Source organism: Heteronotia binoei, chromosome 3 (assembly GCF_032191835.1).
Source record: "Heteronotia binoei isolate CCM8104 ecotype False Entrance Well chromosome 3, APGP_CSIRO_Hbin_v1, whole genome shotgun sequence".
Taxonomy (NCBI): domain Eukaryota; kingdom Metazoa; phylum Chordata; class Lepidosauria; order Squamata; family Gekkonidae; genus Heteronotia; species Heteronotia binoei.
In genome coordinates this window covers 139,637,933-139,653,525 of record NC_083225.1, presented here as the reverse complement: position 1 = coordinate 139,653,525, position 15,593 = coordinate 139,637,933, and the positions used below count along the sequence as shown (strand labels likewise).

The 15,593-nt window shown below is 41.3% G+C and overlaps 1 protein-coding gene across 2 annotated transcripts in view; it reads left to right on the top strand.

The window, feature by feature from the left end:
• The window catches only part of PHLDB2 (pleckstrin homology like domain family B member 2), a 123,651-nt gene that overhangs the window by 28,930 nt on the left and 79,128 nt on the right, over nt 1–15,593 (top strand). For both annotated transcript variants that reach the window (XM_060234527.1, XM_060234526.1), the window contains exon 4: nt 4,576–5,906. In XM_060234527.1, the coding sequence (XP_060090510.1) occupies nt 4,576–5,906 (1,331 nt within the window). The remainder of the gene's footprint in view (nt 1–4,575; nt 5,907–15,593) is intronic.

Sequence of the window (15,593 nt, the reverse complement as noted above, 5' to 3'; positions counted from 1 at the left end):
AAATTGTTAATGCTATGCACACCCCACAATACCTGTGAATGTGGTTTGAGAATGTAGAGAATGCCATGTTAAGGATCAGAGCTCTAGAGCAAAGAGTGTTCTTGTGAAATAAGCATGTATGTGTGCAATTCTTAGTACACATTGATATGTGTCAGGCTGTCTTTCCCCCAGGAATTTCATATTCTGTACATGTGTACAGAGGTTCAGGCTTCCAGAATGCAAGTAGAAATTGGATGAAATATATAGTTTAATATTAAAGGTTGATTCCTGAGAATGGCAAGATCTTCTTGAGCGCTCTTGAATTAGGAGCAGCCCACATGTTTAAATCTTGATGGCATTAATTAATCAAAGGACTTTATGCAGATTCTGGGACTCCCCTTCCCTCTGAACCATGATTAATAACCCAGGATGATAATCAACCTTAGGATCTTGTTTCAGCCTCACTTTTTACCTGCATAATTCAGTCAAACTCCTAGGAAGAATCTTCAGCACTACCCCAGTCATTGTTAGATTTAGTGCTGTTCAACTTCCTTTTTTAACTCAATCACTATCCCTATTGTCTAGTCTATCCTTGTGGGACAACTCTAGTAACTGTTTTCAGACTCACCAAGAAGACTGCAGATTTCAGTCCCATCTTTAGATCTTTCAGATTCTACACTGAATTGATCCCACAGTGTGATTTAAACAGAGTACAGCCTTTTTAGCCCATTGACTTTGCTACTTGAATCCCATCCCATCCCGACAAAGCCACTGTCTTCCTGTTGATGTAATTAAAGGTACATCAAAGTTACCTTTCAGACCCAGATGTTTATTCCTGGTTTGGTTCCTGGGCCATCAACCCCAGCTTCATAGTTAGCTTCATATCCAAATCTACTGCCTGTCACTTTCCCTGTATTATCCCTTCTCTTCAAGATGAGGCTTGGATGTTTTATCAACCCCAAAATAACCTTGTTTTTCCTACTGCTGTCTCATCTTTCATCTTTCACCCCTGGTTTATACTTAGTAGATAATAGATCATAACAGAGGAGGCTCATGCAAAGGTTTTATTTATTCATTGTATTATTGCTGTAGTGTCTCATTTCACTTTCTTGTCGTTTTGTTTTGTTTCCACTTTGTATGTTGTTAGGGGACTAAATATTTTTCATACTTAAGAACTATTTCTTTGCTCCTTCTTTGGAGTTCTGACCCAAGTTGGGAGTCTGGTATATACCAGAGAGTTTGGCTCTGATAAATTTCCCTGGTGACAAGTGTTTGACATCAACATGCAAGGAGGACACTCTGAGCATTACAGGCCCTACAAATATACCTATTTGGGTAACAACATCATTCATTCATATTTGTAGCTTTACCAGATATTTTTAATCTTTCTTCCTGCTAGAACTAAAAATAAATGTATTCCACTGGGGACCTTGTTATGGCCACTGAACTAGCCATCCACAGTATTTTAAAACAATCTTCCAAATTCTACACTCAGTAGATCTCGAAGTGTAATATAAGCAGTTACATCCTTTTAAGTCTGTTGAGTTTGCTGTTTGATCTTCGTGATGGCACTATCAGTCCTGGAATTTGTTTTTAAAATATAGCCAAAGCCCTGATAATAAAGATTGTTTCTGAGCATGTGTTTTCCTATCTATTCCATTTGTAGTTAGGGAGAATGATTTCCAGCTCCTGAAATAGAAAACCAGTACATCTGGCAAAAAAATTAATTCTTCAGTTAAGCAAAAATGGACCCATGACAGGTTGTCCCTCAGGCAGTGGGATTATGGTTGCAATTCTGCTGCAATTCTGAATATCCAGATAGGGAACGTAACTCACTCTTTGTACTATAAAGGAAGGACCTTGGCTTGATAGATGAAGCTGGAGATAATAACTCTACCAGTTGAATCAAGTTGCCGTGTGCATGTGGGATAGAGTGATGAAGGATTTCTGCCAATGCATAATATTTTCCATGTACTTTCTGCTGTGCATTGATAGTGTATTTCACATCACTGTTTATAAAACTGAAATATGTTGTAATAATTAGCTTGGGGCAGGGGAAATACTATGCTTTTTTGTTAAACTAGTTAATATTTGACTTCTCACTAATGTCACAGTCCACCATTGAAAAGAAAATGTTCTTCTAAAAGTAAGGACACAGTTAGTGAACAAACAGGTGAACATATCTTGCCTTGAAATTGTATCAGACTGTGTATCTATGGCTGAAATGATTCTGAGAATTAGAACCTATTGTAAATATCCTGTTTTTAGCAAACCCTGAAGTAACAGTTGACAGCTCCTTGTTCAACTTGTTGCAGTAATGGCTTTTATCTTTACAGAATTTCCTACTAGAACATCTGGGCACATAAATATCTCTAAAGGTTTTAATCACTCAGAAATTTGGAAAAGTCCATGATTCTTCACATGGATTGTATTACAGAAAAAAACTGAGCAGTGTGGTTGAAGTTTCACAGGTCACTGTAGAAAATCTCTCTAGAGATCTGTCTTGGTCTGGAGTAGTAGATTTTAAAGCAGAGTTCAATCTTATTCTTAAACTTGCACCCAGACCCTAAGCAAATTTACTTGCAAGTAAGTCACCAGAAATGACTGTTTAGAATCTTAGCCTTATCCTCATGTATCTCTTAACTTATCATCTAAATTTCCACTTCCTCATATCAGTTGCAACAATTGCTTCCATCCTTAGTAAAGGCAGAACAGAGCTATACTGAGTGACATCTTTTCCATCTGGATGGTGCTTCTGACAGGCAGGTGGAAAATTAAGATGCTTTTTCATAACAGTGTTTTGTCTATAACTGTTTTCATAGTTTGGAACATACATTTTCCAAGAAAGCATAGACTCCTATATTTCCCACTGAATCCATAGAGTTCAAAATAGGTATGATTTTGATCAATACTGATGTGACTTGAAATATAGCAATTTCTTGTCAGAAATTTCAGTACTCTGCTATCTCTTACTAAGACAGAGTTGGGAGAAATTGTTAGGATGAGCGGACACTGATCTAATCTATAGAACTGACTGGACTATGTTTAGAAGATTAAGATAAGGCTGGTACACCCTGTGATCCAGTAGGCCCAATGCAAGTAAGATTGTATTTCACTAGGGTTGCCAATTTAAGAAATATCTGAGGACTTGGGGGTGGAGCCAGGAGACATTAGGGGTGGAGCCAAGATGAAGGCTGTGACAAGCATAATTGAACTCCAAAGGGAGTTCAGGCCATCACATTTAAAGGGACGGCACACCTTTTCAATGCCTTCCTTCCATAGGAAATAATGAAGGATAGGAGCACCTTCTTTTGGGGCTCATAGAATTAGACCCCCTGGTCCAATCGTTTTGAAACTTGGGGGATATTTTGGGGAGAGGCACTAGATGCTGTGCTGAAAATTTGGTACATCTACCTTAAAAAACAGCCCCCCCCCCAAAGCCTCAGATACCCGCAGATCAATTCTCCATCATTTTCTATGGGAATAAATCTCCATAGGGAATAATAGAGTCCCCAGCAGACATTTCCCTCCCCTCCCCCCCGCTTTCTGCTGACCCTGAAGCAGGGGGAGGGCTTCCAAACCGGGGATCCCCTGCCCCCACCTGGGGATTGGCAACCCTATATTTCACAGTTCCTCAAATTCTTGACAGCCTCCATTTTGTTGCAGTCTGTCAGACAACACAAACAGGAGCATTTAATTTGATGTGCAAACCCTGTACTGATTTTGCTTCTAGAGCAAACTACTACTTCTTCATTTTGCATCCTTTCCTATAACATGACTATTTGAAAACTTTAACTATTTTGAAACTTTTAGAAATTAATTTTCCTTACAAGAATGTAATCACTGTTGCTAGAAAAGTATTGTATTACAGTTTTCATGGTATATGACAAGGGTGGGGAACCTCCATCTCGAGGGCCGTATATCCCCGAGGGCCATACTTGGTGTGGCCCTCGGGGACTGCTGGGCCGAACTGCACCATGTGGCAGCCTCCCTGGGGCCTGGCTGGCCAGCGAGGATCATGGGGCCCAGCTGTGTTGTGCAGCAGCCTCCCCAGGGCCAGGCAGGGATCACAGGGACCAGATGTACTGTGTGGCAGACTCCCTGGGGCCTGGCTGGCCAGCTAGAATTGCTGCAGGGCCTGGAAAAGTTACTGTCACAGTTCAGTATGCACTTGATTATCTCAGATGGTGTGGCCTAATATGCTAATGAGTGTGTGACCTAATATGCTAATATTAGGGGATGTGGTCTAATATGCTACTGAGTTTCTGCTGGGCTTTTTCTACAAAAAAACCCTGGACCTATGCATTTGTCTAGGGCAGCGGGCCGGGGTGTGTGTGTCTGTGCATGCCAAATTAGGCTCTCCCCACATGACTTCAAATAGAAAAACAATTATTTGCATTAATTTTGCTGGCCTGAATCATTCTCCCTTGGCGAAGCACTGTTTTTTAAGTTGATAATTTTTTATGACCCGCGAATGATGTTATAAATGTTATATATGGTTCTTGGCAGAAAAAAGGTTCCCACCCCTGGTATATGAGATACTGAACATGAATTATTTCCTTAGTTCACCTGTCAAACATTTTCTTCTTCTCTCAGATTCAAATAAGATGATGGAAGAATATAAGCAAAGCCCAGTGGAATTACAAAATACTAATTTAGGAAAGGATTCAGTGGTGAAATCTCTTGAAAATGATCTTCAGGATCTGATGGACAGGCTCAACCAGAAAAAATATTCATCGAGTCTGAAATTCAAAACAAATTGTGACAGTCCTGGTTCTTATTTAACTCTTTCACAGTCTCTTCCACCTAAATCCAGCCCTGCATCCAGTGTAAAAAGTTTGCCAGCTGGCACCAAAATACAAGGAAGCAAACCATTGTCTTGTGACGGCTCTTATCTTTTAGACAAGACTGTTTCTGCAAAGCATATGAGTTCTGTATCAGGCATGTCTCCATCCTTAAGTGGATACAGTCTAGCAAAGAGAGACTTTGATATTTATTTCAACAGAGAAAATGAAAAACAGTTTGGACATCTGGATAAATTTCCCTACTCAAAGTACAGCCAGAAGAATAAATCTCATGATAATGTCTACTTCCCTGGAACACTGGATGGGCGGAAAAACTCTGGATCTCTTATTGCAATATGGAATGGAAACTCAGGGAGTGAGATAATCCTTTCACCAGTTGGCAATTCTGGAGCTGCCAGTATGCCGTCTAGTCCAAAGCAAGGCAGGAGGATAAACATTCAAGATATCCCATCATTTTGCCCCAGGCAAACTAAACAAAAGGACACAACAGTGGAAACTCTGGGATCTAGAACCAGGAAGTATTCTGGTGGCTCACTGAATCATATGGGAATTTACAGCCGCTCATTACCCAGGCTGTACAAATCGTCAGAAAGCCAACTTGTTCCACTGAGTTTGCCACCAAGAAGCTCTCTTGGGAATTCCAAAAGAAAAAAGACTGTAGAGAAAGATTTTCTACCTCAAAGTGTACTGGATGCTGACAATTACCTTGATTTTTCTTCTCACGCCTCAGGAGCTTTGCCATTTACAAATATTGCAACTGACACAAACTTCTATGTTAATTCAACTCTTAGTGTTCCTGCAAGCCCTCGTATAGCACGGAAAATGCTTCTGGCCTCTTCTTCCTCATATGTGTCTGATGACTTTGATAGAGCTGGACTCTCAGGGATGACCCCTAGTAATTCTTTTTCTCCTGTGGGTTCTGAAAGAGCATTCCCTCTCAGAAGGAAAGTTTCAAATAGTTCAGTAGAGTTCGATGAAACAGAGCTGGAAAGCATCAGGCAAACTCTGTCCATACGGGAGAGGAAGAATAGCATTAGCTCACTTTCAGGAAGGGATGATCTAATGGACTACCACAGAAGACAGAGGGAAGAAAGGCTTAAAGAGCAGGAGATGGAGCGACTGGTAATTCTCTTTTCTTGTTACTTCTTACTGCTGTTTGCTGTTTTGAATGCTGACTTTGCTAAACTAATAATTGTTAACTGTATATGCAGTGAGCAAATATTCTACTGCTGTGTTTTCAAATTTGAGTGTTTGAACCTTGTATAGAACTGAAAGGACATTCCTTAGGCCAGTGTAAGGTTCATTAATTGCACATGGTGCTGCTTTAAGAAATAGCTAGTGTCTTAAAACATCCTTGAAGGTAGGCAATAGATAGAAATTACAACTGTTTATCCTGTGCATTCTGCTAAAATGACCACATACTTACAAACCACAAATGGTGTACTGTAGAGATCCAGCACTTAAAGAAAAAAGTTGATGTCATTGTTTTGTGGTAGCTCAATAACTAGCCCATGTCTCCATGCTAAGCTCTTTGGGGACATATTTGTAAGTGTTTTGCTGAAGAAAACCAAGCAGAAAATTCTTTGACTGCTTATATATTAGATAGCTGAATCAGAATCTTTCCATTTTTGGTTAAGTTTCTGCCTCTTCATCAAGCTCATGTAGATGTTTTCTGAGAATGGAAGAATTGAACCCTGTAACGCAATATCAATGAATTGTAACAGCAAGCATTTAATATTCAGAAAATTATTATTCATAGCTGCGTAAGAAAAAGGAGTAAACATATAATATGAAAAACTACAAAATTCTTTAGGAACGGAAAACAGTTCTCCTGGAAAACATGTCTCCCATCTCAATATATTTACACTTAAAAGTGTATATTAATAAACTCACAACCTCAGTGGATTCAGTGTCTGTCACCTTGGGAAAGGATGCAGTAGTCTTAAGTTTGAGTCCAGTGTCACCTTTTAAGAACAACATTTATTCTGGCTATAAGCGTTCAAGGGCATGCCTCAGATTCAATGCATCAGATTCAATGCATCAGATTCAGTCAAACAGATATGTGCATCAGATACAATGAAACAGAATTCACCAACCAGGAGGATATTGCCAGGAAGGGCCAATTAGAGTTTAGATTGGATTAAGGCGATTGGTAAAACCTGTGAATCACAGCAAATAGAACTAAAATTGGATTAGGCAATTGATAAGACCTGTGAATAGCAGCAGATTAGCATACACTGTAATAAGAGTTTACAAACAGGTGCAAGAATTGAATGACATTAGCATATATATTGAGATAAGAAACTGATATCTCTTTTAAACCCTGGGGTTCCATTGCCCTAAATGTTGTAATAATTTGTAACTCGGAAATCTCCCAATCTAGTATGTTTCTGAAATTCTTTTGCAATAAAGCAGCAACTCTGAGGTCCCCATTGAGTGTTCTGGGAGGTTAAAATGTTTTCCGACAGGTTTCTTAGTTTTGTGGTTCTTGATGTCAGATTTGTGTCCCTTTATCATTTGGCATAGGTTTTGACTTGTTTGCTCTATGTAGAGAACTGAAAAGCATTGTTAACATTTAATATACAATGTTAAAAGATGAGCGAGTAAATGAGCCTGAGATGATGTATGTAGTTAATGCTGTTAAGTCTAGTGATTGTGTGCTGTCTGGGTGTATGTGGCAGCAAAGTTGGCATCTGGGTTTATTGCAAGCTCTGGTACAAGTGTCCATGTTCAGATTAGAAGTTGTATTATTGTGGGTGGTGAGTTGTTTAAGATTTGGGAGCTGTCTGTATGCAAGAAAAGGTTTGCCCTTCATCAGTACTTGTGAAAGAGAACTATCACGATGCAGTAGGTATTGTAACTCACTGATGAGGTGTTGAACTGGTTTGAGTTGAGAGCAGTATGTGACCACTAGCGATGTTCTGTTATTGTCTCTTTTGGGCCTGTCATGGAACAGGTTTTCTCTGGGTACAATTAGCTTTGTTAATCTGTTCCTTGACAGCTGAGGTATGAATGGGCTATAGATAGTTTTGTTTCCCAAGCCATGGCAGATACATGAGGAAACCTAAGATACAGCTTACCTCGTCTTTGCCCCCACTATTATTTTTGCGAAGGCATTTTGTTTGGGTTTCCTTGTGAAGTTCAAGTTCAATTTGAGCTACTATATATCTCTAACAACCTTTTCATCAGCCTCTTCTATCTATATTTTTGTGGAAGCCATAACAGTTAAACTGAAATGATACCAGTTTACTGTGTGGCTAGGTCTTCACTGTTCTGAGATCACTGAAACTTAAGTAGTGTGTATTGTTGTTGTCGTCGTTGTTGGCTTTCTTTTGATTTAAAAAATTATCATTACTATCGCTTCTTTAATTGTGCTAGCTACAGTTTAAAACTGGTGACTGCATACAGAAATGGGACCTTTGTTAAAAATTAATCCGCAGGTGTCAAATTCATTTGTTACGAGGGCCAGAGCTGACATATACAATGTTTTGTTGGGCCAGGCCACGTGTGCCATAAAATGTAATGCCAAGTACCAGGTATATAGACTTTATAATAGATACAGGCAAACCTGGTTAGCAATGATTTTTTTTTTACTCAAAATACAAACATGCTTAAAACATTATTATAGTATTTCCTTTATCTAACAATCTTTGATAACTGATTTCTATTTTTCTAAATTGTCACATCAGGATCTGGAGTCAATGTTAGTGCTGCAGCAATCTTGAGTATGTTGTTTGTGTATCTATAAGCTGAGAATGTACTTTTGATTTATTGACTTTTGTTACAGAAAAGAGCTGTTCACAGAAGTAAGTTGTTCCAAACATAGAATTTTAGAAGCAAAAGAGACTGACTTGAACCTGCCACCCCCCCTTCATGCAGAAACTGCAGCTGCTCCCAGCAGACCTTTAAAGCCACCCACATACCCCAGCAGTAGTCCTTCACAATGCCCACCACACAGGCTCCACAAAGAGAGAGAGAGAAAGGGGGTAGAAAAGGAAATAAAGGGAAATAAAGAAATGAGGGGAAGAAAAGGAATGAAATGGAGGGAAGAAAAGGTAATAAAGGTAAACAAAGGGGGAAGAAAGGGAAAGAAAGAGAAATAAAGAAATAGGGGAAAGGGAAATAAAGGGGAGAAGAAAGGGAAATAAAGAAATGTGGGGAAGAAATGGAAAGAAAGGGAAATGAAATGGGAATAAAGAATAAAGGATAACAAAGAAATGGGGGAAGAAATGGAAAGAAAGAGAAATAAAGAAATTAGGGAGAAACTTACCTGAACTGCGACAGTAACTTTTCCAGGCCCTGCAGTAATTCTGGCCGGCTAGCCAGGCCCCAGGGAGGCTGCCGCATAGTACATCTGGGCCCTGTGATCCCTGCCGGGCCCTGGGGAGGCTGCTGCACAGTGCAGCTGGGCCCCACGATCCTCACTGGCCATCCAGGCTCCAGGGAGGCTGCCACATGGCTCAGTTCAGCCCAGCAATTCCCGAGGGCCACACCAAGTGATCTCAAGGGCCATAGACGGCCCTCAGAACTGAGGTTCCCCACCCCTGCTCTAAAGAAAAGTATCTCTGTGGTGCTAGGCATTGTAGGTCATTCATCAGAGTCCAAAGCTCAGAGTGAACCAAGGCTAGCCAGGAAAGCTCACTACAGGAAGAAAAGCTTCTTCAGATATGTGAGGAGCAAACTCAAAGAGAAGATAGGGTAGGCCCACTATTGAGTGAAAATGGAGAAACTCTGATAGAAAGGAGGAAGGCTCAATGACTGTTTTGCTTCAGTTTTTTCCTGAAGAAGAGAACAGAGAGACGATAGTAGGCAAGTCATGGCATACATAATGCCATTTAACATGGGCAGAGATTTTGTTGAGAGGTGCCTGGCTGCATTGGTTGATTATAAATCCCATCGGCCAGATGATTTGCATCCGAGTGTATTCAAAGAACTTTTTAGAGGGCTTGCGGGGCCTTTGTTCATCATCTTGAAACCCTCTTAGAGGATGGGAGATGTACCACAAGGGTGGAAGAGGGCAAATATTATCCCAGTCCTCAAAAAAGGGAGGAAGGATAACCCAGGAAACTACAGGCCTGTCAGTCGGAACTCTGTCCCAGGAAAGATATTGGAACATATTTTAAAGGGGACAGTGTGTGAGTATCTGAAGGACAATTTGGTGATTTCAGAGAAATCAATATGGATTTGTCACCAATACGTCCTGCCAGACCAATTTTGTTTTTTCTTTGATCGAGTGACAGGCTTATTGGATCATGGGACACTATTGACACTGTTTACCTAGATATCAGTGAAATTTTGACAAGGTTTCCCCATATGTTCTGATGGGTAAACTGGGGGACTGTGGACTGGACTCTGGAATAGTTAAGTGAGTAGAGAACTGATTGGAGAACTGAACCCAAAGAATAGTTGTCAGTGGCATTTCATATGATTAGAGGGAAGCATGTGGAGTGCCATGGGGCTTCTCAGAATTTTTATAAATGATCTGGATGAGGGGGTGGAGGAACTACTCTCTCTCTCTCTCTCTCTCTCTCTCTCTCTCTCGGCTTGGCTTCGCGAACGAAGATTTAAGAAGGGTGCAATAGTCCACGTTTGCTGCAGGCTCGCTGGTGGCTGACAAGACCAATGTGGGACAGGCAGGTCCGGCCACAGCGGCTGCAGGGAAAAGTCTGATTTGGGGTTGGTCCTGTAGCAGTGCGATTCTTCCTCAATCTCCTTTTGTCCTCAAGACCAGCTATGCGTGCGTTCTCAAAGGAAGAGACAGCCTGGTGGATGGTGTGCCTCCATGCTTTGCGATCTGAGGCTAGGTCAGACCACTGGTGATGGTTGATGTGACAGGTGCTAAGGGATTTCTTCAAGGAGTCCTTGTACCTCTTCTTTGGTGCCCCTCTATTTCGATGGCCGGTGGAGAGTTCGCCATACAGGGCAATCTTGGGAAGGCGGTGGTTTTCCATCCTAGAAATATGCCCTGCCCAGCGCAGCTGCGTCTTCAACAGCAGTGCCTCGATGCTGGTAACCTCTGCCCGCTTGAGGACTTCAGTGTTGGTCACAAAGTCACTCCAGTGGATGTTGAGGATGGTGCGAAGGCAGTGCTGATGAAAGCGCTCAAGGAGTCGCAGGTGATGACGGTATAAAACCCACGATTCGGAGCCGTAGATGAGGGTTGTCATCACAACCGCTTTGTAAACATTGATCTTTGTGCCTTTTTTCAGATGCTTGTTGCTCCACACTCTTTTGTGCAGTCGGCCAAATGCACGGTTTGCCTTTGCCAGCCTGTTGTCAATCTCCTTGTCGATCTTGGCATCTGAGGAGATGATGCACCCCAGGTAGCTGAACTGCTGGACTGTTTTCAGAACTGATTCACCCACAGTGATGCAGGGAGGGTGATAATCTTCCTGGGGTGCAGGCTGGTGGAGAACTTCTGTCTTCTTCAGACTAACTTCTAGGCCGAATAGCTTGGCAGCCTCTGCAAAGTAGGACGTCATATGCTGCAGAGCTGATACCGAGTGTATTGGTATCAGGAACTACTCACTAATTTGCAGATGACACTACATTGAGAGGAGTAGCAAACACCATGGAAGACAGCAATAGAATTCAGTGAGATCTGAACACACTGAAAAAGTGGGTGGATGTGTACAAGATGCAATTCAGCAAGGATAAATGCAGATTTCTACATCTGGATAAAACAAAGAGACACACTTGGAAGATACATTTCTGGGTAGCAGTATGTGTGAACAAGATCTTGGGGACTGTAAGTCAAATAAGAGCCATCAGTGTGATGCAGTGGCACAAAAGGCTAATGCAACCTTGGGGTATATGAGCAGAGGCGTAACATTCAAATTGCAAGATGTCATAGTCCCACTGTTGACCCCATTGGTCAGGCTGCACATGGAGTACTATGTTGAGTTTTGGAGGCCTCATTTCAAAAAGGATGTGGACAGAATGAAGTGGGTGAAGAAGAGAATGATGTAGATGGTCAGGGGCCTGGAGACCAAGCTCTATGAGGAAAGGCTGACTTGGGAATGTTCCACCTGGAGACAAGGAGGTTGAGGAAGGACACAATTGCTTTAAGTATTTGAAAGGCTGTCACTTAGAGCAGGACAGAGAGCTGTTCCTGTTGGCAGCAAAGGATATGACTCATAATAATAGGTTTTAAGTACTGGCAGAAAGGTACCAATTGAATATTAGGATTTTTTTTTTTTACAGTAAGAATAGTTCAGCAGTAGAATCAGTTGCCTAGGGAGGTGCTGAGCTCCCCCTCACTGACAGTCTTTACACAGTGGTTGGACAAGCACTTGTCAGGGAATGCTTTAAGATGATTTTGCATTGACCAGGGGGTTGGTCCAGATGGTCTGTATGGCCCTTCCAATTCTATAAGTTAGTATAAGGCTGCAGTCTTATACCTGGGACTAAGCACTGTTGCATTCAGTAGGATTTAATTCTAAGTAAACCTGCTTATGTTCCTGTTGCAAGTGTCATACTAGCTTTAAACCACTTCATTGTCCTGAATGCAACTTATTTATATAGTTCTCCATTTGTGAAAATATTACTCAGTCTTCATATATCTTATCAGTGTGAGATGTATATTGTTCAGATCTTCAACGTATGAGAAAATCTTCAAAGTATGAAAAAAACAGAAGATCTGCAAACTCGCACATCAGTTCCTTCATTGCACCTGCTTACAAGCATTTACCATTTATCAGCTAAAAACATTCCCATGATTCTACATACCAACTCACTGCCCACTTATACCAAGAATTGCAGCTTGCCATTCCCATTTTGTCTGATGAAGTCTGCTTAAGAGCATACAAAAGCTTACATTCTGAATAAAACTTAGTTGGTCTTAAAGGTGCACTTGTCTACTGCTTTGTTTCAAGCATTTACCAGTTTAGTTCACTTGATGGCGATAGAGAGGTCAGAGACATTAGAGGAGTAAGAGGCTGTATTGTACAAAAACTTTGACAGAGTTTGACAAGGCAGTATGTTTTGGAAATGCATAGTTTGGGCCCTGTACATATTGTGTAACTTTTTAAAAGTACTTTTCCAATACCGGTACTTTACATTATTTAGTAATTATGTTAAAAGCATTAGCAGTAGTATCATTAATAATATTACTGTCTTTAAATCTTTAATCCATCGTATTTGCAGCCAATATAGACATGTTATTATTATTTTGAAAATCTGGCCAATATGCTAGCCATGGTTTCTGTGGAGCCTATTCTTAATAAATGAAAATATTTTAGTTTGTGTTGGAGATATTTTGTCTGGTGGCTTATGCTACTAACATATTGACGTTTCAGCACCTACTGAAATTGACAACTCTGCCTCCAGTGTACAAGCTATGTAAAATCACTTAACATTTTAAAATTAAAAGAGATGCATAGTTTTACCAGTAGATGGTGGTGTATACTTAAAAAAGTGTATTTGAATCTGGAAAAGCTAAAATATGGTGGGTCTCAGATTTTTCATATCTCTTACCTGTAGGTTACTGTTCAGAATGCTTACATTCCAGAGCATTGACATTGTGCAAATTTGTTCTGATCCCTGCTAATTGTAAGAGTAAAAAAAAAGAGTGAAACCATAAGGATTACTGTGGTGCTTCAGTTCAAAGTGGAGATTGTTCTGCAAAGTCCTATACAGTGTACCTCTGAACATAAAACATACAAACATCCTTTTTTCTAAAGATGCACTATGCATAGGCATTTCCCCTATATAAGGGCACACAGATACGTATAATTGTCCAAATTTCATTTATTTTCTTTAGAAGACATCTTACTTCTGTGTCCCGCAAACAGCTAATAAGATTACAATATGAAATTATAATAATTATAAAACATATTTTGAAAGTTTTGAAGCAGTAGCTGGCAGCAGAGTAAAAGCAATAATAAAAGTAATGCAATTTAAAAGCAACAGAGGTAAAAAAAGATTCAAAGGGACAGTCAGTCCTAAAATCAGCTGTCGGTAATAGAATGTGCAAAATAAAAACACCAAATGGCCTCCAAAACAAATCATTTACATATTTCTCAAAAGGGGGGGGGGTAAAGATGGGTGGGTTTCCATAATCCTGTTTCTTTAAAAAAAAAGAAAAAAGACCCTGGTCTGTGTATCTGCCATTCTCATCTTTGTTAACAAGTTACACAAAGCAGGTAGGAGTGGAAGGGTTCACATGAGTTGAAGTGCTCTTTGGATATCCGAGTTTTAAGTTGTTCAGGGTTTTAAAGATCAGAAACAGCTATTTGACCTGGCTCAGAAACCAACTGGCAGCCACTTACATGACACACTGAGGTAATAAGGAGTTGCATTCCAGTGCCCCACTCAGTCAGGCATGAAGCTTTCCTCTGGTACAACCTCCAGTTGAAGGTTCCTTGCACTGGAGAATGGCTCTGCTTTTAGCTGCAGGGCCGGCACATGGGAGTAGGCGAGGTCATTGGCTGCCTAGAGTGCTACCCCACCTTGGGGGTGCTGCTAGGTGCCCCCTTACTCCCCCTTGCCCCTCTAGAGCACTCTTCCGACCCTGACTTAAAGGCAGGCTTGGAGGAGCACTACACAGTGCACTATGCTCTTTGGAGGCTTCCACAGTGTAGGGAAAAGCATAGTGTAGGGAAAGCAGCGGTGTGGCAGCACTCTTGTGTGCCACCTGACACTCCCTGCCCTGTGTGATGACCTCACTTTCAGTGATGTCATCATGCCACACGTGTGAGCATTTCTGTTGCGGGGGGAGGGGGTGTGGTGCGGGGGTCTTCCTCAAGCAGCAGAACCCCTAGCGCCAGGGCTGCTTAGCTGTGTAGTGGTAGCATATAACCCATGCTTTATAAACTCATTTTCTGATAATTTTTCAATAGTTTTTTTTTTTTAAATTATGTAGCATACACCTCTGTATGGGCACACACAGAAAATTCACTGATATGCTGGACATTTCCTGTGGCCTGTAATGAACTCCTGGTGAAACTTAAACTTGCAATAAATGGTGAATTAATAGGTCATTTTCAGGGATATAGTGTGACTTTTTTTATTATAAGAAAGTTGTGAAGCAGTTACATAGTTCCGTAAGGTCATTTTACCTTCTCTTACCAATTCCTAGTAGTTGTTTTTTTAAAAATGTAAAACACAAAATGGCCCCAGTCACTGTGCCTACATACATTGGTATTATTGTTTATCCTTTATAAATAAAAGCCCTGTGGTGGTGGCCAAATCCAGGTCTCCCATTGACTGAGGGGTGCATTCCATTCACCCCATAAACCATTGGCCCATCACAGCTCAGTCAGCATCTCTGGCCTCCCATTGGCTGACTCCCCACCCTGCCCCTACCTTCTGCATGCAGGCCCAGGAATATTGAACAAACTGCCAAAATAGTCTTACCTCAGAGACAGATACATCGCCAATGCTGCTTTGTGTCCTCTCAACCGGACTCAGAAAGGGCTGCCACTCTACTGTGGCCTCACAAAAGATGTTATGGCTGGAGTCAGCAACAGACCTTTGCTGCCCCATCAGCAGCCCACACAAGTGGCTTCCCAGCACATTCAGCCTCCGAAGGCCACCAAAATAGCCACTACTGCCACAATACAACTAGGTGGCAAAGCCTGTCTTTGCTGGGAGCATTTCTTCAAAGGTCATGGCTGCCATCTCTTTCTTGTCACTCCCTTACTCCCTGTTTCCCTCAGTCTCACCCTAGGACAAATGGGGATTGGACCACATGGGAAGTCGCTAGCCCCAGAGGCTATTGCTCGGCAACCAAGGTTGCTTCTGTCAGTAAAGGGAGAGGTCTCAGCTGAATAGAATACCATAGATTCCACCCTCCAAAGCAGTTATTTT